Raw genomic sequence first — 26,137 nt, 5'->3', positions numbered from 1 at the left:
GATGAATTCACAAGCACGCCATCCTTGTCAGCAACAATACACAGCTCCGTCCGCCTTGACACGAGTGCGGCGATGGCGCCGTCGCTGCAGCAGACGGCGGAGGAAGCTCCTTCGCCGGCATCGTCCGCGATGCATCTCGGGACTGCACGCCGGCGCACCGTCGACTCTCTCGGTGCGCGGCGGTGCAACCGAAAATTGCCCCGCGACGGTGCACCCCGGTTTATCGAGGACGAACGGTGCACACCGGTGCGGTTTATCGAGGATGAAAAGGCGCACCGGTGTGCCCCGGTGTGCACCGGTGCGGTTAATCGAGGATGCTATTAGATCTTCTGGACAAAACTGGCAGCCAATCGGAAAAGACCGGGAGCAAGAAGGCAGCGATCGGGAAAATTGCAATCAGGAGCCCATTAAACCTAAAATACTTGTGAACACAAAAAGCAATAATAATTTTGAATGAATGATTCCTTAAAGATTGATTAATTTCGCAATGTTGTGTGATCACTTTGCATAAAAATACAAAGAGGGAACTCTGCTCTTTTGTTAAGCGCTGCAGTCGCTTCCGATCAGGATTCTATTTAAACTGAAATACTGGTGAACACCAAAAGCAATGACAATTTTGAATAAATGATTCTTTGAAGATTGAAATATTTGGAAATGTTGTATGATCACTTTGAATTAAAATTTAAAGTCGTAACTCTGCTCATGTATTTGGCCGTTTCGGCGCTGCGGTCGTTTCCGATGTAATTTTTCCATCAAGTGGTGGCGGCGAGGTCGGCCGTGGTTGCGCGTTGTCCGTGTTGTTATTCATGTTTTTTGTGCGATATACCGTCGTAAAATGTGTTCGCCCTTTGTGGATAAAGCCTGCTTGCCACGTTGGAAACACGTGCGGTTAAGGATAAGCTGAAATACAGCGCCAAACGATCGAAGAACGGCGGCGTTTTCCTGTGCCCGGACAAAGAAGTTCGGTAAGTTCTTTTTTGCTGGACCTTTTGTAGCGCGACTAAGGTTCGGTGCCAGAAACGTGTTATTGGCTTGATTTCTCGTTTCCGCGTCAGTCTCACGCTGTGGTTCGTGCAAGCTAAATGCAATTTGCTGGCGCTGCTCGATATGTCTAGCGTTGCTGACGGACAGGTGGTGGGCGCAGCGGAGGGCCTTAGGAAGCAGGGTTGCCACTGAGTTTTGGGTCAATATCGCCAGACGGCCAGCAAAAAGTCGCCGAATGTCGCCATTTTTGCTTTAGAATTCGCCAACAGTGTCGCCACACTAGATATCTACGGCAACGCCTAAAAATAAAAGCTCCCAATTTTGCATAACACCATAAAAATCAGCAACGTTCAAAACACTTTTATTGTATTGATGTTTTTGATGAAGCGCGCGCGCTGGCGAGTGCATAGGCGTATTGAATGCATCCGGGTGTGCTTCTGTAGCCCCGGATGCTAGTGATGTTGATATGTCTGTATGCATGGCAATCCGGGCGTGCTCTCGTAGCCCTGGATAGAAGGGCGCGCGCTGGCGAGGTTGCTGCTCCGCGCGAACAAAGCGAGCGCCGTGGCGTATTGGGGCGCCTCTCATGCCGGGCGAGCTGCATTGCAAGCCCCGGCCGGTACTGTAATTGATGGACCAAGAGCCTTAAGTGCTATGCCGCTCCCAGTTAGTACTGGGGTTCAGCCATGTATCCAGCCAGCCACAGGATTACCTGGGCTTCGGCAAACCGCCCCCGTCGCCACTCTCGGGGCGCGCGGTGACCCCGCGTCGTTTCACACCGGCTACGTCGCCGCTGAAGGCCTGGGTCGCACTAGAGAGGCTTTCTTGTCGCACAGGCCACCCGTTTCGGGAGCAACGCGGCAGTAGACCATGTACGCTCTCGTAGCCTACGCGGGGGCAGCGGAGGCTCGGTCAGCGCCATCAGCGTGACCGACTTCACTGAGGCTCTTACGCACTACCAGACAGCCATGGGACTCAGGGACAGCGATATGCTCGCTCGTGTCGTGCCAGTCGTGCTTACGAAGCGAGCAGCGCAGTGGTACCAGCTTGTCGGTCACCGATCCGCCACGTTCACTGAACTCAAGGCGGCAATCCGTCGCTAATTTCTTCCAGTGGACTGCCATCGGAGGACGCGGCGTAAACTGGAGCTGCGCACACAAGCTCCCTAGGAATCCCTCCTAGTGTTTGTGCGGAGTATGGAGAAGCTATATCAAATCGCCGTACCGACAGCCCCGAACGATGAACGCGTCGAGAGGGTTATCAGGCAGGCGCAACCCACTTTTGCGGCGTACCTGCGCGGCGCTCGGTTCCGCGACCTGGAGGAGCGAGCCGCTGAGGCGAAGCGGATAGAGGGCCACATACTCGCTTCCCGAGCGTATCGCCCTCCTCCTCCGGCAAGCGAGGCTCTTGAGCCCCGCTGCGCGTGGAAGGGAGCTTCCTCTTTTTCTCGCCACCCGCCGGGCGCCGCCCACGCAGTCGGAGCGGGAGACAAAGGTCTGGTGGAAATTAGCGAACGAGCTTTGCACCCACACACTTACGGACGCCACACGGCCAATGCCAGGAAAAAGCCTGCAACAACCGCCCTGAACTCCATGCAGGTCCGGCGGCAGGCGCCGGACCTGCATGGAGTTGCATGGATGCCAATGGCGGGAACACCCGTGGCGGGCTGCGGTGTTTTCGTTGCAGAAAAGAGGGCCGCATGAAGCGCAACTGCTCCCAGCCGCCGGCGCAGTCGGGAAACGCAGGCGCCGGCCGAGCGGGAAAGCCCGTTCGGCCGAAGTAATTCTGGCCCCTCCCTAGGCCGCCCGGGGTTGCCCCGTCGGAGGGCCTGCTCCGTTCATCAGTGTCGTCATTGCGGGCCGACAATCCCGGCTTTATTGGACACGAGAGCTAGCGCTTTGTTCGGAGACGAAATGTTGTACGTCTTGCAACAGCGTTCTGTTCGCCTCAGGGAGTGCCGAGCTGTGTTCAGCCTTGCCAGCGGTGTGGCGCGTGCCGGCGGCGCCGCAAGGTTGACAGTTCGATGGTACGGGCGGAGGAGTCGATGTCGTTTTATCCGCCTGCCAAGCCAGAGTGTCCCCGTGATTTTGGGCCGCGACTTTCTTCGGAAGTCCAGAATTACGATCGACATTACGATCACTCTTTCTGACCCCCGATGCCAACCCCCACGCCGCCGCCTCGACATGCCCACGCCTCGGGCGAAATAAGACACTGAACAGAGACGACTGAAACTTTCGAACACCGCATGACCGCATCACGCGCAGAGGTATTGCGGCCGTGTCAAAGCAACACCGACTAGGCAGAGCAACGCCACCTAGACTGGAAAGAATTTCCTCTAGGTGGCGTTGGGCAGAGCCGTCGGGACGGACGGAGAAAGAGAAGTGGGGAAGCGAGAGTCCCAAGCTAAGGTGGCTCACTCTAGCCACCTTACCCAAGCCGAAATTCGCCATAAAATCGCCATGTCGCCATTTGTGATTTTCGGTCGCCACGGGCCTCTCAAAGTCGCCAATTTGGCGAAAAGTCGCCACCAGTGGCAACCCTGCCAGGCGCCCTTTTCGCATTTTGTTTTACGCTACGCAGTAACGCGTACAAGCAGTGATACGACGCGTCCGAACGTGCCCCCGCAACTGGACCAGCAGCGACGCAGAGCTAGCGCCATCCCCGCCGCCGCCGCCGCCTCGGCTTGACTTCACCCTTTTTTGCGCGCGAATGATTCGCTGTCGCTGCGTTACGTCACTTGCATAAGCACCAATCATGATTCGCTTCCCGCTACCCTCCCTCGCTTTTCTCAACGCGTTGCTGTGACGAGCTAGCTCTGTCACGCAGGGTTGCCACTGAGTTTTGGGTCAATATCGCCAGACGGCCAGCAAAAAGTCGCCGAAAGTCGCCATTTTTGCTTTAGAATTCGCCAACAGTGTCGCCACACTAGATGTCTACGGCAACGCCTAAAAATAAAAGCTCCCAATTTTGTATAACCCCATAAAAATCAGCAACGTTCAAAACACTTATATTGTATTGATGTCTTTCAATGCCAGTCGTATGGTACGCTTCATAATGCCTGGTTCTTCGACTAGCCGTTAGCCGGCGCCGCAGGAAAAGCCCACTCTGGAGTAAGCAGCGGCTGTAGAATTGGTGGAAAAAAAAAAGCAGAGAAGTCGATAAAGTGCCATCCCAAGCAGGGGTAGCAGCAGGGCAGAATTAAAAAGAAATCTGAGTTGAGGGTTAACTAAATTTAAGTTACTAAGATAGGCTAGATGGCGCATGCCGTTACGCCGATTCAAAGGGGAGGCCTTTGATCATCATCATCATCATCACTTTGGCGGGAAAAGCCCACTTTGGCGGCGGTTTGCGCGCAGGCGGCCGCGGCCGCGGTGCAGCAATCCTCCCTGTTCTGTGAGACTGTGGCACAACCAGCACAACCACAGCTTGGGGAGCGCGCTGCTCTTCGAGGCTCGAGCGGGAGCTCTCCGTACTCTTGTGCGCTCCGTACTCGCCACTCTCGGGGCGCGCAGTGGCCCCGCGCCTTTTCACACCGGCTACGTCACCGCTGAAGGCCTGGGTCGCACTAGAGAGGCTTTCTTGTCGCACAGGCCACCCGTTTTCGGGGGCAACGCGGCAGTAGACCATGTACGCTGTCGTAGCCAGCGGAGGCTCGGTAAGCGCCACTCGCCAACACCAGCGGGCTGGGCGCCCGAAATCTGCGGACAATCCGGCCGCCGAGCCACCGAACGACCAGCGAGAATTTTCTCGCCCCGCCGCGGACCCCTCGCCGCGCACGCAGTCGTTCCTAACGAAGATGCTCCCCTAGATGCAACCTCGTTGTTGCAGCAAGCCAGTAGCTTGATCGAGTCCCTGTCAGGCGCTCTAAAGGTTTCCCTGGAGGCACCGAAGCTGTCAAGGCTACTGGTGAGGCTGGAAATACCAGTTTACCGCGGTTACGAGGATACCATCAGCGTGACCAACTTCACTGAGGCTCTCACGCACTACCAGACAGCCATGGGACTCGGCGACAGCGATATGCTCGCTCGTGTCGTGCCAGTCGTGCTTACGAAGCGAGCAGCGCAGTGGTACCAGCTTGCCGGTCACCGATCCGCCACGTTCACTGAACTCAAGGCGGCAATCCGTCGCTAATTTCTTCCAGTGGACTGCCATCGGAGGACGCGGCGTGAACTGGAGCTGCGCACACAAGCTCCCTAGGAATCCCTCCTAGCGTTTGTGCGGAGTATGGAGAAGCTATATCAAATCGCCGAACCGACAGCCCCGAACGATGAACGCGTCGAGAGGGTTATCAGGCAGGCGCAACCCACTTTTGCGGCGTACCTGCGCGGCGCTCGGTTCCGCGACCTGGAGGAGCGAGCCGCTGAGGCGAAGCGGATACAGGGCCACATACTCGCTTCCCGAGCGTATCGCCCTCTTCCTCCGGCAAGCGAGGCTCTTGAGCCCCGCTGCGCGTAGAAGGGAGCTTCCTCTTTTTCTCGCCACCCGCCGGACGCCGCCCACGCAGTCGGAGCGGAAGACAAAGGTCTGTTGGAAATTAGCGAACGAGCTTTGAACCCATACACTTACGGACGCCACACGGCCAATGCCAGGAAAAAGCCTGCAACAACTGCCCTGAACTCCCAGGTCCGGCGGCAGGCGGAGACACTCCAAGGGATGCCAATCGCGGGAATACCCGTGGTGGGCTGCGCTGTTTTCGTTGCAGAAAAGAGGGCCACATCAAGCGCAACTGCTCCCAGCCGCCGGCGCAGTTGGGAAACGCAGGTGCCGGCCGAGCGGGAAAGCCCGTTCGGCCCTCCGTAGGCCGCCCGGGTTACCCCGTCGGAGGGCCTGCTCCGTTCATCAGTGTCGTCATTGCGGGCCGAGAATCCCGGCTTTATTGGACACGAGAGCTAGCGCTTTGTTCGGAGACGAAATGTTGTACGTCTTGCAACAGCGTTCTGTTCGCCTCAGGGAGTGCCGAGCTGTGTTCAGCCTTGCCAGCGGTGTGGCGCGTGCCGGCGCCGCCGCAAGGTTGACAGTTCGATGGTACGGGCCGAGGAGTCGATGTCGTTTTATCCGTCTGCCAAGTCAGAGTGTCCCCGCGATTTTGGGCCGCGACTTTCTTCGGAAGTCCAGAATTACGATCGACATTACGATCCCGCTTTCTGACCCCCGATGCCAACCCCCACGCCGCCGCCTCGACATGCCCACGCCTCGGGCGAAATAAGACACTGAACAGAGACGACTGAAACTTTCGAACACCGCATGACCGCATCACGCGCAGAGGTATTGCGGCCGTGTCAAAGCAACACCGACTAGGCAGAGCAACGCCACCTAGACTGGAAAGAATTTCCTCTAGGTGGCGTTGGGCAGAGCCGTCGGGACGGACGGAGAAAGAGAAGTGGGGGAGCGAAAGTCCCAAGCCGAAATTCGCCATAAAATCGCCATGTCGCCATTTGTGATTTTCGGTCGCCACGGGCCTCTCAAAGTCGCCAATTTGGCGAAAAGTCGCCACCAGTGGCAACCCTGTTAGGAAGCTTGAAATAATTGCCGGTGCTCTTGATAACATCGTGAGGAATCGACGTGTTTTGTTTCGTATGCGGTTTTTATCGCATTAGGTCTATTTCTATATGCGGCCGTGCGGTTTCACCGTGCTTTTGTTTTATTTCGGTAGCTGTGCCACTTTGAACAAAGCAAAATACAATGTGCGACTGCTTAACTTATCGGACGTAAAACTTCCCTTGAGAAAAATGAAAACCTTAAATAGTTTGAGAATCTTAACTTGGCAATAAAAGTGTTTTGATATTTTTTTATCGTCTTGTTACTGGCTGAAAACTATTTGTTTTCTTCAAACGGTTTGTAGTTCAGGAGCACATAGGCGGAGTATATTTCACATTGCTGTAAACGCTATCTACGCTTACATAGCATTGGTTTTAAGCACCTTTCATCAATTCTGTGGTTAGGTCTTTTGACATAACTGTCTTGATAATAAAACAATCATTGAGTGAGTGTTCTTACTTCTCGGAATGTGTAGTGTACCTTTTAACTTTGGCAGGTAACGACGTTTGTGCTTATGTAACTTTTCTTTGCAACCTTTTCATTTAAAAGTGGCTGGAGCTTCAGGACGGGGGCTGTCTGGCAAGATGAAAAGCAATAACAGGTACGTACTGCATTTATGTTGCCGATATAGGAACCCAGAAATAGAAACTGGACCTATAAGTATGCGTTTGAGTGATGTGGGGCCTTTGCAGCAGGAATTATGCCCACCTAACTTGTGGGAGTTGTTTATTCTTGCATTACCACAGGAATAATAGTAGTAGGTAGCCCTTTCAGCGGTAGGATGCTCTGCATGTTTAGGACAGTTGAATTATGTTGAATGTAGCTTTTTATACGTGCAGAAAGTGAATTCCTGTTTTATATTTCTTTTGCACACGATGTAGTGCCTGTGCAAACCAGGTTTTCTGGGTGAAGAGTCCTTCAACATCTGCTTGAGGCTGGGCAGCTGTTATGTCATAATGCTAGTAATGTGAGTAAGCACTAGATCTTGCAGGTGCAGTCCCAGTGCCGCAAGAAGTAATTGGAATGCTGGAGCTGGGGCCAAACTCGTGTCTGTGTAGCTGCACCAGCGGTAACTGACAGCAGCATATCATATACACATGCATATCGGCCACAATATCCCCTCTATACCTATGGACCCTTCTGTATTACCGTGTCACTGAGCATTATGCATTGGATGTTGGATGCCGCGCCAGTGGAGTGATGGTGCTCTCAGCAGACACTTCTGGCAGCATAGCCTGCATGCTTCCAGTGAATGTGAGCTAGTCAAGCTGAATCTCTTGCAGATACAGGAAGGCACTGTTCTTTTCTCTGAATACAGACTCCTGACATCCTTTCGCGCTACCTATGCGCTGAATTTACATGGCTTCCTTGTCAGTGGTCAGTTAATCAGCCGGCTGTTTTGCGATGGGTTAAGCAAAATAAAATAAAAAAACAGTGGGGAGGTTATGCTGGGTGTGCGTGCAAGGTCCCAAAGTTATTTGTGAACTTGAGTTGTAAATTGATCTGTCAATTGAATTTCTTTCCCTTTTTTTGCATTCAAGCTCAGCCACCCCTTTCTCTGAAATAAGATCATGTCTATGCTACTGAGCTGCACTGTTGGTGGCACCTGGAATGAGGCATCTTTATGCTTCATTTCTTTATGTCGACGGCATACTGTGACTGCTCAAAATACTGTAAGCACAGTGCTTACATTATGCGCACAGGCTCAGTTGTGTGAGTTCAAATTCATTTCAACCAAATAACCTGCCGAGGTGGCTCAGTGGCAAGGCGTTGCGCTGCTGAGCACGAGGTCGCGGGTTCGATTTTCGGCTGCGGCGGCCGCTTTTCTGATGGAGGCGAAAAGCAAAAATGCCCGTGTGTGCAAGATTTCGGCGCACGTTAAAGATCCCCAGGTGGTCAAAATTAATCCGGAGCCCTCCACTACGGCGCGCCTCATCGCCTGCGTTGCGTCGGCGTGTTAAACCCTACAATCAATCAATCATTTCAACCAAATAGATTTTTGTCGGAGCAAAACGAACCGTTGGGCTTTCTTTGCCATATTTTGTTTATTCTTGCTCATTAATTAAAAATATATTTTTTTTCATCTATATAAAATGGCTTTAGTGCCTCTAAATGTGTGCAGACAAACGTTTACATGCTGGGTTCTGTTTTTAAATGAGGCATAGCCACATGCTACTCAAGATCATGATTTCGCTTTCTCGAATCGTAAGAATTGACAATTTAGATTCTTTCGGGCCAGTAAAGTGACTGCACATGTTGATGGGGTGGTAATTCTGGCGAGGCATCAACCGGCTGGTCATCATATTGAACATGTATTTGGCTAGATAGTGTGCGAAGGATGTGAAAAAAACAAATTGTACCAAAACAATGTAAATTAGGTGCAGTCAAAAGTTTTGTTCTTTGCACTATAGGGTAATGTTAGTACCTAAGCAGCATTTACTGTATTCACAAGCTTGAGACACTGACAGCATAATGCACCCGCAGCTAGGCTCAGTGGCTAAGGTGTGGTGCTGAGCCCATATATGCTGGTTTGATCTTGGCCACGGTGGCTGCTTTTCTGATGGAGGCGAAAAGCGAAAACACCCTTGTCTCGAGATTCAGCATAAGTTAGTTTGCCAGGTGCTCAAAATTAATCCGGAGCCCTCCACTACTGCACGCCTCATAGCCCATGTGCAGCTTCAGCGTGTTAAACCCTGCAATCAGTCAATCCGACGGCGTAACGTAATCACGTGATTTTTATCAGAGCCTTTTGGTGGGATGAGGGGGCAAACGTCGATAGCCCTGGCAAATAAAATGCATCAATGGTACGGATAGGTTGATGATGATGATTGATTGATTGGGGGGTTTAACACGTTGACGCAACGCCGGCAATAAGGCGCGCCACAGTGGAGGGCTCCGGATTAATTTTGGCCACCTGGGGATCTTTAACGTGCGCCGAAATCTCGTACACGCGTGCGTTTTTGCTTTTCGCCTCCATCAGAAAAGCGGCCGCAGCAGCCGGGAATCGAACCCGCAACCTCGTGCTCAGCAGCGCAATGCCTTAGCCACTTAGCCACTGCGGCAGGTACGGATGGGTAGGTTTACCTAAAGTAGCCCATGCTGGCTTGTGCTCCTGCATGGTCTACTATAGGTAGATGTTGGGGCAGCAAGGCAGTGCTCCCTAATGATTTGGCCGCAACCCCCTGTGTACCAAGCAGGGGTACCTGAAACTGTCCATCATTTTTTAATACCTCAAAAGCTTCTCTCATTGGTGATCGGGCACAAATAAGATTTCATTTCATTGTTGCTTATAGTCTTGCTCTTCTGATCAAGATCGGTCTAAAAAAAGCACAGAGAACATAGTGTATGCTAATTTTGAATTTTGCCCTTCCAATAATAATGCCAAAGACAACCCCGTACCGTGTTTACTTAATTGTAATGTGACCACGATTGTAGCGTGAGGGGTGACTTCATCGCATAAAAAAGAAAAATTAAAACCACTAAAGTAACTCAAAGGGTAACTTTCTGTTGTGCCAAAAAAAAAAAAGAAGAGCCGCCAAAGTACTCACGTGAGGCCAGTGGAATTATGGAAAAGCACATTTATTTTTCAAACACTTGGGCTAGGTGCCCACCTTTGACACTTATAACTTCACAGGAAGCCCATCTGTCGAGCGATATCACTTGTTTTGAGCTGTATCAGCTCAACACTGACCGCCAAAAGGCGGTTACACTGTTTGGTGACGAAATCAGCAACACCCTTTTGTAATTCGACGTGGCAGCTGTAGCAAGGCCCTCGGAAACTTTTTGGGCAGGGTTCACATGTAAAAAGGCGCTCCCGCAGTAGCTGCCATCCACAGACGGTCGATGTTGACTCTTCGGGGAGCTGCCGAATTCCCGATTTCTTGAGCCATTAAAATAGCATGGGTCATACTGAGTGCAACACGTTGCCGTAACAAGGGGAGCTGAAGCGGTGTTGAAACACTTCAGGGCAATGAAAGTTACCTATGCCTCAATACTAAAGTACGGCGCGAAAACAAAGGAAAAAAGTTGCGCACGCTGTCAACCACCACAGAAAAAAAGCAAGGAAACGAAAAAAAATTCCCCCGCATTTCCCCGAGGGGGAGAATGTGAAAGTGCGAATGCACGGTTGTCGGCCCGCTTGCGGCGCTTGCGCTCGGCCCCCGCAGCCCACCGCCTCGCCGCCTTCTCTTCCATCTCTTCCATCGGGTTTGTAGTATCACGTGTACACCACGCAGTTATCAAGCCGCTATAACGCCGCTGAGTCGCCAACGCACGCCGCTGACGACGTAGTTTGAATGCGTTAAAGATATAAGGCGCGTTACTGACAATATCAGCGTCGCGTCCGTGGCTTATTCGGTAGAGCGTCGGGCTGCGGCCCGCAAAGTCCTCGGATCGAAACCTGGCGCCGGATGCTGTTTCTTCTTTAAATATAGAGGAGCACTGCGGACGCCGCCGACGCCGCCGCCACCGGCGGTGGATGGTTTGGGGTCGCTTATAAAGTGCATTCGCACTTAAAAGTTGATCTTAGCTTGTAGTGGACCCGAACAACTCTGACACATCTTGCTGACATAGATTGCGAAATGGTCAGAACTGTAGCCATTGATGACAAATGGGTGCATCATTGCAATTTTAGGCAGATTGTAACGCGAGGGTTGACTTCAGGTTGCAAAAAGAAAACGTGTTATAATCGACTAAATACAGTAACATTCGTATTTGTATTTAACTATTTAAATTCAATTTAAGAAATGTATGATATTTGTTCACCTCCTCTATTGTTTTGATTGTTCAGCATACTTGATCATGACAGCATCATGTGACGTTTTGAGACTGCCTAGAGATGAATGAACTCATGTTGCTCATGGCAATTTGCTGAAGCAAAAACTAGGGAAATTTTGACGCATCAGTTTGGTAGGCGCCCTGACTATAGACCACAATTTTTCAACCTTCTCAGGGTGGCGCCATTTGCCCGGGATTGGTGTGGAGCTGTGCAGGCATTTCTCGGGGGACAGCGGGAGCAGCCACGGCCCCAGCCACATGCCACCAGCCGCATTGGACTGCGTATCGTGTGGCCGATTCGGACACCTAATCTGATTTGAAAATTGGTAAGTTCATATTCAACAGTTTGCAACCCACAGTTTACAGTGCAGTAGAAAGTGGGTTAAAGGCGAGTGAAAGCTAGTTGCATGCGAGGATTGCGTATGCTGTACACAGGCTGCAAATGGACCATGCTTTGCGTGGTTCTCACCGAAATCGCGGTTTGTGGAGCTATATTTCTCTGTGCCACACTTTTTCCAGTCAATTGCTGCACCCGACTCCTATACCCTACGAATTAGCTGTGCGTCTCACCGTCCCCGCAGAGCTGAGCTGTAGCATTAGAAAAGGGTTGATTTTTGTTTGTTTCTCGTCTATAAAATGAACACTGCTAACCTGTAGCGAACAGAAATTAGCGATAGATAATGGGATTGGAATCAATAACTGGGCTCTAAAAACAGCATACGACAGCGCGTATTGTTGCAAAGGTGCTACATTCAAATATGTTCAATTTGGCGTGATAATCTATTTGCGGAAGCACTCAGGGACCCCCAAAATCTTAGTTATGGTTTTTAATGCATAACGATCTTGTGTTTGTTATTTTTTTATGTACTCAACAACTGTGCAGTGACGCTCAAACAAGCAGCCTTTGCACATTTTCACCCAAGGCATGCCGACCTGCATGCTGGAGGAAAAAAAAAGTCTGAAAAATGTGGGTACAGCTGTTATATTCAAGAGGACTGCCATGACAAAATATACCACTCAGAGGCCATGAATCTGATAAGACAACATGCAACACGTGGCATTTGCAGCCTGTGCACAGCATGGGCAAACCCGCCGTGCAGTTAGTTCTCGCTCACCATGAGTGCGCTCTCTAGTGCACTGTTAAACTGTAGGGTGCTGACTCGTTGAATAAAATTGTACTTGCCAAAACCTTGGTGCTGAGACAAATCGTCTGGAATGCAATTGAGTAAGCACTGTTTGATGGTAATGGCACTATCTAAGCTCATCGGTGCTTTATTTTTAGAAAGTTCATAGCATTATCGAAAACCGTGAAAGATGCAGCTTCTCGCACAAGTTCACGATGTGTGCTCTTAAATCGAGTCTGCGCTTAAAAACTTCCTTACTTGGGGGCAGCTGGATGAAACATAAATTATAATCATACAAAGAACTAAATATTGCCAATGTAAATTCAACAGAAATTCGTCTTTATTGTCTCCTAAGCAGCATTTATTTATGCTTCCTCAGAAACTTCACTGCAGCAACCAAGCACAAGTTCAGAAGTTCTTGTACTGTATAGACAAGGCTTGCTCAGTTTTTTTAGTATCCTGTGCAAGTTTCTAACCTCTGTTGTTGGCTAGAAGCTTACTGTGTTAATAACCGTGGAAAAGAACAAGCTGACAATGTTCCTGTCAGTGCTGCGGCAGTAGCTCAAGAGGCATCGGCTTTTTTGCCATTCACTATGCCAATGTGGAAAAAGCCATGTGTGCATTTCTCCTGGCAGGCCCCTGGAGACAGGGGTGCCTGAAGTAATGAATCAGTGCTGAGTTTGATAACGTTAAGCAATTATCACAATGCATTCCTCAATCAAGAGCTTCTAAGATGTCGAGGTAGGTATCGGTTTGTAAAGGTCCAGTTAAGATAGTAGGAAATTGTAGTGCATTTTCTTGCACGAAACGAAAAAAGTATTTTTAGATGTGATGACATTTCTCAGAAGATTTTGCTCTAGGAGCTTGTAGGCATTTTGCTTGCACACGGTGGTGCGTGCATGTTTCCCAGCTTTGGGCTAGTGCATGGGCCGCCGCTATCCTGTGAGCACCGCAGCAAAAACATAAATATTGCCGTTTTTTTTTTTTTTTTTTTCCTATTGCGAACACAGTACACTGCTAACCTTTAAATGAAGGTTGCAAAGCTTCCTTAGAAAGCTAATATAAAAAAAGAAACATTCAAGGAAGCCGTTTCTGCAGTACAAATAAACCGCTGTTTTGAAAGCAGTAAAGATGAGGCTGAGTGAAACACTGCGGCAAATAGTTTGTTCTTCGCAAAACAGTATTTCTGGTAGAGAAGTTCAGAATGCAGCCTGGCTGTAATTTTAGATAAGTCGTAGTTATTAAGAAAGAAGCCGTGGCTTTCTACAGTGCTGTGAACCTCTTATAAATAAGTCGTCAGTGAGCTTGGAAAGTGCTGTACGGCTAAACAGTGAGAAGTCAAATGCATTCACGCATTTTTTTTTTTTGGCAGAAAATAGTTTTTCTACCTTTAGTTGTAAGACAACCGCTGGTGGCTTTAGTGAGCAACTACTGATGCCCCCTCCTCACCCCCCCCTACACACACATACGCACTTTTTTTTGGCATCTTTCTTTGTCAACTACGACTGCACGCTGCAATTTCTGTGGCTGCCAAGCTTGTGCGAGCGTACTGAGTTTGTCCCCTGCCATTTCCGTGGCCTCAACAATATTGGGGCAGCAGAGTTTTACAATCTAGGCAACTGACCATTCATAGCCGTAGTGCAAAAAATTGGGCCTGTTTGTTTCTTATTACGTGTGCTTTTTTTTTTTTTTTTTTTTTTGAGGTTCAACACTGCGAGGACACCTATGCGCAGAATTTTGCGGCGTGTGCTTCTTGCAATATCCTTGCTTTATTACACAAGACTAAAGAGGAAATGCGGTACTATGTCGTAATTGAGACAACTGAAATAAAGCCAACGGTTTGTAGGCTGTAAAAAGTGCAATAATATAAGTACGAGGTCCAGGTTTTGTATTTTCATGATAGAAGCATTCCTTTCCCGTCATTCGCACAAACATTTTTACTCAGTGGCTGCTATGAGGCTTTTTGATCTTAGTGATTATTCGAATAAATGCTAATGTACTGCAGCGCGGCTGAGATGCACTGCTTTAATTTGATAAAGTTACAGGTGGGGAAATGTAGTATGATGCTTAATAATGACAGAACTGTATCAATAAGTGTTCTCAAAATACACATTTCATGGGCTTTGTTTTTCCAAATGAGAGATTGAAATGGCCTATTTTAACACACACTTCAGTTTGTTATGTAATGAGTAAAACTCGCCTGCTAGTTTCCCACAGTGGACTGGGACCCTTATACCCTAGTTACACGGGCACAGTTACCCCGCTAACCATGGTTAACGCAAACTGAGCTTGGCCACCTCAGTTCGGTTACGCTAACCGCAGTTGCTGCTGCCGCAGTGTTCAGTTTGCACACAAGTGGCGGCGCATCAGCGTAGGCGAAAAAAATCACCTGGCGTTCGCAGAAGACGAAAGCCTGAAATAGCGGGAGCCCTCGAAGCTGCCCCCAAGAGGAGCTTGTGCTCTTTGCGTCGCTCTCGCAGTCGGCACGACCGCGCGTGAGCAGCAGCTCGTTTCCCGGTCCACCCGATCAACTATGAGAAAAGCCTAAATTTGTAAATTCTGCTGATCGTTTGCCAAAAAAAAAAATAGACAAAGCAGGCAATCATGAAGCGTTTTCAGCACTCGGAAACGATCCGTGCGCACGTCGGCCGTTTCTGCAAACATGCCGGCGCGTCTGTCCGCACGGCACTGAAAGCGGCTCGAACCAGCCCAGACCACGGTAGCAACAGCTTGTCGCCCCTCTTCGAAATCAATCGCGGAAAAGAAGTTCCACATGCGACAAAGTGGATATTATAAAGGTTAAAAATTGTGCTATGTATTGTAATTTGCAGTTGTAGAGATAGCGCCGGTCAAATATCTACCACGATCCTAAGTTCCCAACACCAAACCGACCCGAGAACAAGCCGCTCGCGAGCTGCTGGGGAAGCCCCTTTTTCGGCGTGCGCGAGTGCGTCGCGTTTGGGTCTGAAGCAACTGTCTAACGATATTTTTTGTCTACACTGCTTCGCCTTTGGTTTTTATCGTGAGGTTAAAAGTTTGTTACTTTATTTTTGTTACGCTCACAACCAAGTGACCGCTGTCGACACACTTGGAATTTCGCATGTAACAGCCAAAACCGCAGTTTGCGATAACCGCAGTTAAAATTTAGTAACCACCGTTAAACGTAACTACAGTTACTTCCGCCATGTAACTAGGGTATTAATCTTAATTAAGGTATAGTGTGGGGACAACCAAAATATTTGAATATTAACTGTTTCGGGACCGCCTGAAAAAGTGATGAAAAAGGGAGGTCGCGGTACAAATTTTTTATTACATAAAGCAAAGGCACCATCCTGCCTTAGCATATACCAAAATGCAGCTAATTATATGCTCTTTGACATACAATACCAAGTTTTACTTCAACACTGGCGATAGAACCATGAAAAAATCTGAAAGTAAGAACTTCGTAAAAAAACTACAGAAAAAGATAGAAAAAAGCGTAAATATAAAATATTAAAACATAATAAAATTATTTCAGGATATACAAAATCTAACACAATGCTTTGTTTCTTCATCGCAAAAGTTTGATGCGGCTAGGTGTAACTGGTTTTTTGTTTTGTGTGTGATCTTTTTGGCACTAAGGCCATGGCTCGTCGTCGCCCAGGTACACGCCAGGCTCTCGTCCCGGCGAAAACTTCATCCGTTTCTGCACTGGTGGCAGGAGATCACCACCATAGGTAGTTAACACCCTAGCGAACAAATATAAACCAGCCAGAACATATTTCGAGCGCACATATTTACTCCAGAGCCAATTGAAACCGAAACCAACACCCACCTCTGAGCGCGATTTGATGTTCAGGCTGATCGACACCCGAATCCTCACTCGAGCTGAAATCCAATCTCTAAAGCCACATTCCGACTCTTCACTGCCTCTCTCATCGTTAAAATCCACAGTAGAAGGCGAAGATGTGCGAGACGAGACGAGGCGGATTTCTTATCGCGCTCGCGGGAGTATGACGCCATGTTTGTTTACATTTGAAACTACTGCCCGTCAGAATAAAATATCTGACGCGTTGCCGCCTGGCGATAAAAAACGAAACTTCACAAAAAAGAAAACTCCAGTTTTCAAACTATCTCCTAGATGTTGCTAGGTGTTCCATCGAGCGAAAATGTGTATTCTGCAGGCTCGCGAAACCATCGATCATATGTGATCGAAGGCCTATGGAGCGGTCCCGAAAGAGTTAAAACAGTTGTGTTGACTTTTTGCCAGAACTTCTAGGGCTCCATGTCAAAATTAACAATATTTTCTAATGATAACATGAAGGACAAACAGCTGCAATGCAGTTGCATAAGGAGAGCAGCATAAAATGAAAGAAAGCTGTTTTGCAAATGGTAGGATGTTGCACCATTCTTTGGATGGCTCTTCAACTGCATGGCAGCTTTTAAAGTTGAAAGAAAAATCATGTAAATCATGCCTGGCATTCCCTTGGAACTCCCTGAGGGTTCAGGTGAGCTTCAGTTGCCTGCTTCTACTCAGAGTCAGCACCTAAAGCAAGAACGAACACCATGGCTATATCATTTAGCACTTAAAACACTGATAAGCTCCGCAAGGTTGTTTGATCAGCGATTCCAAAGATTTGGTTTCATCACAATGGTGTGGAATCTAGTTTGCTGACTGCCCATTTTTTTGCTGCTGCCTTCCAGTGTGTCACAGAGCCCTTGCCACATTATAGTGTGGAGAATAGTGAAAACTTCAATCTGACCCTTAAAGGAGTGCTGGCACAAAATTTCAAAGCACAGATGACTACATAAAAAGCTTTCTTTTTAAATAGAGATACCCCTCAGGAAGGTTAACCTTTAAGTGTTCGGAAGAACATATTTTAAGTCAATTTTAATATGTGCATGCTCGAAAAAGTTAAGGATGGATTTCCTTTCGACATCGACATCAGTGTGATGCCATGTGTGCCTCTCCCCAAACTGCCTATGTCAGGGCTCCCATGCAAATCCAAGGTGGCCTACTCTGCCTGATCCTTCTGAGAAAACGCAGATCCTTCAGTGATGGCGCCAGTGTTTTCTATTGAACACAATTGCCGAGAGACATGAGCTACAGCCCAGTCTTTAAAAAAATGTCCAAAACAGGCAGCACAAACGACAAAGAAATAAGTAGAAACAACAGCACTTGTGTTTTTCCTCATTTCTTTGTCTGATGTATCTCGCCCATTTTGCAGTCTCGTCTTTTTCAACTTAGAATCAGCTTGGCCTAGCCTCAACCCTAGCAAGTCTTCATGGGCCCTTCATTGAAATTACGAAGGGTTTAATGGGTTTGTATGCTTGCGTGATGCATACAAAGGAGAGATCTTACTTATTTTCATTCACTTCGAATTGAACAAGCAGTGACAGGTTAAAAATTTGCAACTTTTGCTGAATAGCAGGGGTCAGCAAGCTTTTCAGGCGGAGAGCCGGGTTTAATGCAATGGACATGGAGGGGGCCGGAGGGCACATTGGTTGGAAGGGGAAGGGGGGCTTTGCAGGCAAATAAATTTTGGGGAGGAAATTGAAAGCAGTGTACAAAACTAGAATAGCAATCCTTATCATGTTTATTTCCAACACGAATGTCACGAGCTTTCATGCCAGTTGAGGTCAAAACTGCCATGTCGGCCTTCAGGTAGAAAGTGACAGAGGAGAAGGGGTCTACCATTGTGCCGGGGGCCACATAATACTGCCCCATGGGCTGCGGGTTGCCAACCCCTGATTTATAGCATTTTCGTATATCGTCTGAACATGAAGCACAGGACAACCTAAGGTTGTCAGTTCTAGATGCCTTCATTTGTGACAGGGATGGGTGGCATCTATGGAAACTTTCTGGGTGTTGCGAACAACTCAAGGCAGGTTTTCGTGGGAAGATTGGCAAGCATGCTCTCATTATGTTGCAACACTTGTGAGAGGGAACCCCTGTGTCAGAGGACCTGTTTACAGTCTAGTTTCCTGGTGCTAACAAATTCCAAAATTTTTTGGCTGCTGCAAAGATCTTAAGAAAGAATTGTTTTTACAATTTAACAGTTTGTGACCCTGCTCAAGCAATCAAAATGCTTGCCCGGTTTTCTATTCGTTTTGGTTGCTTGTCCGTTATTCATTTTCAAAGTACCGTATATTATGTGTGGTCTTGTTTTTTCTTGCAGTGCCTGGCATGAGCTCTTACTACTGATCCTGCCACAAACGCTGTGGATGAGAGTGGGTGAAATCTGTGCATCACTGCTGCTAATCTCACAAGGTTTGTGGGATTTCTGCATCTTAAAATCAAGGAAATTGACATGCAGTTTATTAGGCTTTAGACAATACCTGCTGTTAATAGTTACTGGTGGGTTCTTTAGCATAGTCATGAAGCACAGTGTGATTGCTTTGTGTTTTAGGTTATTTCATCCTTTCTTCCAAGCTTAGAAAGATGTGTTTGGCGAGTTGGTGCATCTTAACGATACTTGAACTTGGCGCGAAATATTGACAATCACAGAAAGTAGCTGGTGATAACAGGCAATGACTAGCAACTAACTTTTAGGCAGCGTAAGAACACATAATTGCAGGCCAAAGTTACGTGGCTCCACTTGCATGCAAAAAAAAATTGTGATAAGGAAAATTCACAGCCTAATAAATACGCTCTCTCATATGGAGACCCGTTGAAATGTCACTGACACAATCGCATCCGTTCTTTCCTATGTGGTAAGCTTCCTGTATCTCCCTTTCTCATGTATCACTGCACCTGGACAATTTTCACTTGCTTTTTAAGAGCGTCATGCATGCGCTTGCAGAGCTATGGATGGGGTTATGCCCACTTGTGCAGTTCTCAACTGAGAGGTTATGTTCATGTTCACGCAATCGCACGTTCACACACCTTCCAGTGTGCCCAATGCAGACCTTTCCACATGAAAGAGGTATCTCATAAGCAATGACCCTACACAGCAACTTGCGTAGGCATTAGTGGGCTTTTTCTCGCACCCTTGCCTATCAAAGGGACCCGTAGCACTTTCCCTCGACTACTCGGAATGTATTTTGGGGTAGTCTATTGTCCCAGCAATCACCTCCCACAAGAATCATGAAAATATGTTCGCTATGATGGAAGGTACGTGCGATGCAAGATGCACATAATCATTCCCTCAACTCATTGCGCAGGGTGCTCTCTAAACCTTTAATTAAAGCAACGCCCCAATTGCCTAGATAAGACATTTTGCAGGAAAGTGGAATCTTTCTATCACTCATGATTAAAATTCAATCGCTAGTCCGTCAAATCTCATTTTGTCTGCTTCCTTTTTTTGTGTGTGGGTTTGTCCCTCGTGAATTTCTCGAGCACATTTCTTTCAGGTACTTTTTGGCCACTACATCTGTTCTTGGTGTCGTGCAGAGATAGATGCAAAAAAATTGCCAAGATCCTTGTAGAAATAAAAAAGTTGTTTTTAAATTTAAAAATTCAAGCAAATAGAGCACTGCCCTCTTCTCGAAAACCGGAAATCTGCTGCTCACTTTCTCACTGACCCCGATGTCATATGGCGGGACAAATGAGGGCGGCAAAAAATACGTCCTGGAAGTTTTAAGCCCAGGGTGGCCTGACCTGGAAAGCTCCTTTCCGCGCTTCGTGACGCTGTCGTTCGGTGGTACTGTGCCGGAAAGTAGGAGAGGACAAGCAGCCACACGAGACTAGCAAAGTGACGTGCCTGCTGCTGCGTCGATGGGTGTTGCTATGTCTCTTTGTCTGAACTCTGTACCATCTTTACCTCTCTTTAATTTAGTGTGAAGCCATGTTCAGCGCTGCCTTGCTATTGAGGTTTCATGTGAACGTCACTTGTGGGTTCAAAGAAAGGTTAAAGAAACAGCTGCATATTCTGGTAAAAAAAACCTTATAGAACGCTCGCAGCAAAAAAACAAAACGCGGGATTAGAACCACTGACTTGCAAACCAGTACTCCAGCTTCTTACCTCTCGACCATATACACAAGCTGTGAGGCTTGCAAAAATTGAGCAGTGTCTGTTTCTTGTCATGTTTCTGGCAGTGAGAATGCTTGTGTCTCACGCACCAATCTTGCAGACAACCCCCATCTTGCTAATACTAGAAGCAATGTAGCTAGAGCTTCCATATTTACCTCATAACAAGCATCACCCGATTGCAATCTCTCCGACGCAAGCAAAGGTAGCGAAGTACAGAATGTGCCACACAGAATTATATCTGTCTCCAAGGGATAATAGCTTGCCAACAAAAACAGTTTGGTTCAATTTGTCTCAAGGCAGCCAATCACCGCTAGAGAAAAAAATGTTGCTGTTTTTCAGTGAACGAAACAGCATTTCCCAGTGCTAAAACATGTCCCCAGACATAGAGACGGACTGATAACCTGGAAGCTGCCGTCCACTTTTGCTATGCTCCCTGACCACGCCTCCTCTACCATCGATGCCAATATCTGCCGTGAATAGACATCAGCATACGGCGTGCGAATGAACGAGTTCGCGTGTATTTCGGCGACGCGCGCTGACGCCAGGCGATATCAACAGTGGTGCATCGTAACACGCCATGGAAAGGCACACGTGCTCGAAGCGGAGCCATAGTGCGGCTCTGTTACTGTCTCTATAGATTTTTATATTCTTTGAGCCCACGGTTAAGCTTTTATGCTTACTTTAAAGGGACCCTGCAACACTCTTTGAACAGTGCAAGTAAACCTGCGCAACGTTTAGATTACACTGCCAGGAATACCTGAGCCAAATATTACACGTGCACGTGAAGCGGTGAGCGCGCAAATCGATGTGAAAGACGCGGAAAAACGAACCGCTCTCTCTTCAGTTGTCTTCATTATGCATGGCCCGAGGGACGTCACATAGGCCATGGCTGCCCGATCGGCTGTCACTGGTCAACTTCGCGGGTAGATTCTCCCATTTCCGTCGACGTCATCGCTGTGTACGAACCTCTTCTGTGCCTGAACCTGTAGGCACAGTTTTGCCGTTTCTTTTGTGTTTTGAGTGCGCGCGGAATTTGAGTGATGAGCTCAATACTTCCCTTTCAACGGGGCCACTCGACTACAAACGTTTATTGCTTCAAAAACGCCCTACCAGCCCGAGCGCGCACTTGCGAGCAGGCACCCATGCCTGCTTTTTTGTGGCACCAGACCGGAAATAGGTCCCTCCGCGTTGCGGAGAAAAGGAGAAAACTACCCGGCATGGGATATATCGAAGGCCGCCCAAGAGAACGCCGCGAGTCACCCCCCTCTCCGGGAGAGAGCGCGCAGCTTTCGTCGCGTTGCCCGCGGTCGAGTTGAGAGGGAACGATTATGCGCGATTTCTCATCGCGCGTAGTTTCGTTAATTGTGAACGGATTTTCATAATTCTTGCGGGAGGAGATTTCTGGGACAATAGACTTTATCCCAAAATACATTACTAGTAGTCGATGGCAAGTGTTGCAGGGTCCCTTTAAAGAAAACAAGCAGTAAGGCAACATTTAGGCTCGTTTGGTCAAAATAATGGTATATACACACTTTAAGCTGAGCCAACTGTAGGGCCACCGCTCTTTGTCGTCATATCCGGAGGCCTCAAGTGTGACGTTGCCAGTACTGCATGTGCTTGTATTTTTAGACTAAAAAATAGAATAACTTTCTCATATCTGCGCCGCTTTGATCATTCTTTTTGCGCATGTAGAATTTTTTTCATAGAATGTGGACTTCAAAAACATTATGAACAAAATTGAGGCGTGGCTTTGCTATTGCAAACAGCAGTGACCAGTGGAGCTGAGGGGAAGCCTCAGAAAATGGTACACCTTCCTAGTCTACCTCGACAACGCCGTAGTATTTACCCGGAACTGCGACGAGCAACTTAAACATGAGCGCGGCCCGACAAAGCGCGTTCCGAGAGGGAAACTAATGTCCCGGGGTTTATCATCCCGGCGGACTCGCCATCGAAGTAGTCCGCTGCGGGAAACAAGGTGCAGACCCGCGAAAACGATCTGGAGGCGAGAAAAGGCGTGGCCTTGCTGTCGCAAACAGCCTCGCGAAAGTTATGCGCGGAATGCTGATGTCATTGCTAACGTCATACCATGTGCGCTCGGCAAGGCTAAACCTTTTGCACGAGGACCCTTGTACGTGCACCGGTCCTCGTCTCCACTCCTCCCTCCTCCCCCTCGCAAACTCGGCTGCCGGACTGTGTGCTGTAGCGCCCTGCTAACATCCCTCCGAGGAGCACAAGCTTGACAGCTCTGCTGTTAAAAAGAAAAGGCCAGAGCTCTGTGCCGTGCCATAACCAAAAGGCAGCAGAACTGATTGTGTTATCTACGACAACAAATTGTTTGCTTTCTCATGTGCTCACGTTAAAGGTATGCTTTTGCGTCATATGTTCAGCCTCGATGCATTCAACTTACAAGTGTATTTCAAATTTCCTTTCTCCTGTTAGGCCCAGTACTTCTGCCACATGGGTGGCTACGACTTCAAGGCGGGGCCCGCACGGTGTTGGGCGTGGTGATTGGGCAGCCAGTGGCATTGTCCTGCAGCTGGGCAGGGTCCAAGGAGGTGAAAGAGGCCTTCTACGAGCTAGACAACATTGTCTCTTGTTCTTGGTAAGCTGCCCTGATTTTATTTTATGCACAAGGAATTCATTATAATATTTTCAGGGGCTACTTTATTTCAGGGTATTTGTTCGCCCATTAGAGCTTATTTTTAATGTTCTTGTTTACAGGAATGAATACGGATACTGTTTGGTAATGCGTAATAAATATTGGCTCTCCGGAATAGTTGTACGTTGTGAAAACTAGAGGCATTGCATTAAGCAAGCTTGTAATACTTTTTTTTTTTCACCCGTCGCGGTGGCTTAGTGGCTAAGGCGTTGTGCTGCTGTGCTGAAGGTCACAGGTTCGATCCTAGCTGCGGCGGCCGTTTTTCTGACGGAGGCGAAAAACAGACGCCCGTGTGTTGAGATTTCGGCACATGTGAAAGATCCCCAGGTGGTCGAAATTAATCCGGAGCCCTCTGCTACGGCGCACCTCATAACCTGCGTAGTTTCGGCGTGTTAAACCTCATAATCAATCAATTGAATTTTTTTTTTCAGGAAGGCCATTGCTAAGCCTGTGGACATTTTTACAGTGCAGTATGTTACTTATTTGTCTGTTTTCAATTTTGTTTCAGTGTCAATACAGCCCAGGTACCCCGACGCAAACAAGGTCGCTGTGGCAGCTGTTATTAAGAAACGGCTATACTCCGCCGGTGACTGGGATGGCGGCCGCACGAAGCGGAAGACACTGGACAGTATGAACTGAGCAAAATAACGAACCGGAAGACACTGGACAGCATGAACTGAGCAAAATAAATTAAGTCAAAAAACCTAATCACCACAGACTTTGTAAATCACTACATTTGTCCCTGAAAGGGCAAACAGTGCTCTTTAAAAGGGCACAAATGCTTATGCATGCATTACGAATTTACAGCATGTCCCGTTTTTAGGAACCCATGTGCGCAATTCGAACTGAAAGCTGCTGGGGTTGGACAGCCGGGATGTAAATGGCAGAATGTCTACTATGGTTGAACAGCTAGTATATACCTAAAGTTGAACAGCCAGGCACCAGCCGCTCACCAGGGAAGGCTGACTGGCCGTACTTCGGCAAAAGCTTATGGGCCATTGATTAGACACATTTCAACGGCCGACCATCGGCATAAGGTCAACAGCTGACCTCCTGCAAAAGTTTAACAGCCGGCCTCGGGCAATGGTTCATCAGCCAGCCTCCGGCAAAAGGTAATGGCTGATCTCCGGCAAAGCTGTACGGCTGGAGACCGTTGTGGACCCCTCTGCAGTGAATTGGTAAAAGGAGAGTGGCCATTGGGTGTACAGCAGTTAACTTTAAACACACGGCAGAGGCCCACCTTTGAGTGCGCGCTTTACACTTTGACTGGAGAAAGGCCGGGCAGGAATTACCTGGCTGAAGTTCTTCGGCTGATTTTAAGCCGTACAGGCTTGTGCTGCTTGGGATATGCGTAATGAAGGCTGGCGTTATGAATTCCGCTGGGTTAGGTTATGAAATCACGGCATTGTGTCGAATCATATTAGCTTACTCAAAGACGCGGGAAGTTGTATCACATATGCAAAAACTCTATGTAAACATCAAGCATGCTCAGAAGTATATATATGAAGCTTTTTGTGGTGTTTGCGCTGTTCATGTTGTACGTACTGCTTTTATGGCAAAACTCCATGGCATATCCTGGGCACCGACCGGTCGAACAATCCCTTGTTTCAAACTCATATGGAGCACTGTGTTGCCTTCCTTGTCGGCTTTGTTTATGTCCGAGCCTGCTAGAAGCAGTGACTCTACAATGCTCCAGTGGCCATTGCGGGCCGCAAGCAAAAGTGCCGTCTCCTCATTTTTGTTGAGAAGGTCCACGGTGCACGATTCCTGCATGTTGATAGAACAAATCTATCAATGTTAAGGTAGGTCATACACTAAACTCTAACACATTACCCCAAAATTACATAGATGCTTTGAAATATGCGTGTAGAACGTTTAACGTAGCGTTTTCGTTTTTTAAACAATCGGGTGTATCCACACTTCACTCGCCGAACTCCCTTTACTGAATGGATGCTGCGCCAGGGCGTGAGCTGCGAGAACTCTCTGAATATAATGAATAATTTTGAGGCGCTAAACAACAGGGACAACGAGAAACACGAAGACACCGACGAGGCTCCTAAAATTATTCAAGACCCCAAATAAAGAAGGCCTCAAAATTATTCAGTATGTTCAACCAAATAGCCCTGGTCACCTTTCGTCTTAATATCTTACAAGTTCACAATCATTGGAGACGAGAATACAAACATTGTGGACCATCACATATACGTTACTATAAAATAGATGGGATTGCAATTAAGCATAGAATGACAAGAACAAAAGAAAAAGATCGCTTTTTGACGTACTTATAAACCGCGGGTTACATGTGGCGACCACGATCGGCTCATGTAGGCCATTCCAGTTCTTTGCAAGACGAAGAAATACCGCAGTAAGGAAACGCTAAGAAACTTTCAAACCTTGATCAAGGGGAAAGCGGCTTTGCATGAGAAGGATATGCAATTGTGACGAGCAGCGTGCTGGTGATGAATAAAATGACACCGGGGCCTGAAGCTAGACCGTGCAGACATTTGAATCACGGGGCCGAACTGTGAATGCCTGTGACTCGAGGCAGTAGAGATCCAGACCATATTACCTGCCATAGGGTATAAGCCAAGCCGCCAAACGTTGCTCTTGCGGGTAAGCCGTTCCCCGCTGATCCGTGGGCACGTGCCAGAACGTGCATGGAACAGTCGCCTGTTTGGTGGGCTCCGCAAATTTTTCCTTTTTGTGGCCAAAATTCAACTCGGACGTCGAACCTTTTGGCGTCAGCGTCTTCGCGAAGCTCAGTGGCACAAGCGGATACCACTCTTATCAAGGTGGGCCCGTTTTTGAGCAAGCTCTGAGTGACTGAATAATTCACCGGCTGCCGCGCCACTAAGCCTAGCGGCGAACATGCTGCCGCTAGCGCAGGCCGGGGCCTCCCCGGCGGTGGCGGCGTCCAAGACCATCAAGGGATACGACCCTGTCTCAATGCAAGTCGTATGCATGGACACCGCCCCACACGAGGACTGTCCACCATCCGAGGAAGAATATTTAGAAGACATGATTCGCATATGGCGGCGCAAACACAGTCAGAAAGCTCCCAAGGGCAACGACGCTCCTGGCCAACAACAGACGGCGGCTCGCTC

At 48.3% G+C, this 26,137-nt stretch overlaps 1 protein-coding gene and 1 long non-coding RNA gene across 2 annotated transcripts in view; one reads left to right on the top strand and one right to left on the bottom strand.

Moving 5' to 3' along the window:
* Positions 1–26,137, bottom strand: part of LOC144165141 (E3 ubiquitin-protein ligase MIB2-like) — a 200,039-nt gene that overhangs the window by 148,150 nt on the left and 25,752 nt on the right. The window contains exon 3 of the mRNA XM_077695244.1: positions 24,579–24,800. Within this exon, the coding sequence (XP_077551370.1) occupies positions 24,579–24,650 (72 nt within the window). The 5' untranslated portion in view covers positions 24,651–24,800. The remainder of the gene's footprint in view (positions 1–24,578; positions 24,801–26,137) is intronic.
* LOC144165140 (uncharacterized) lies at positions 678–23,741 on the top strand. Its single transcript, XR_013321381.1, has 6 exons — positions 678–965; positions 7,072–7,123; positions 11,474–11,624; positions 18,581–18,672; positions 22,814–22,976; positions 23,542–23,741. It is a non-coding gene; the product is annotated as an uncharacterized LOC144165140 (long non-coding RNA).

This window comes from Haemaphysalis longicornis, unplaced genomic scaffold (assembly GCF_048455015.1).
Source record: "Haemaphysalis longicornis isolate Haplotype H1 unplaced genomic scaffold, Haemaphysalis longicornis Haplotype H1 scaffold_14, whole genome shotgun sequence".
NCBI lineage: Eukaryota > Metazoa > Arthropoda > Arachnida > Ixodida > Ixodidae > Haemaphysalis > Haemaphysalis longicornis.
The sequence above is the reverse complement of the archived record's forward strand: the minus strand, read 5'-3'. Positions and strand labels throughout refer to the sequence as shown.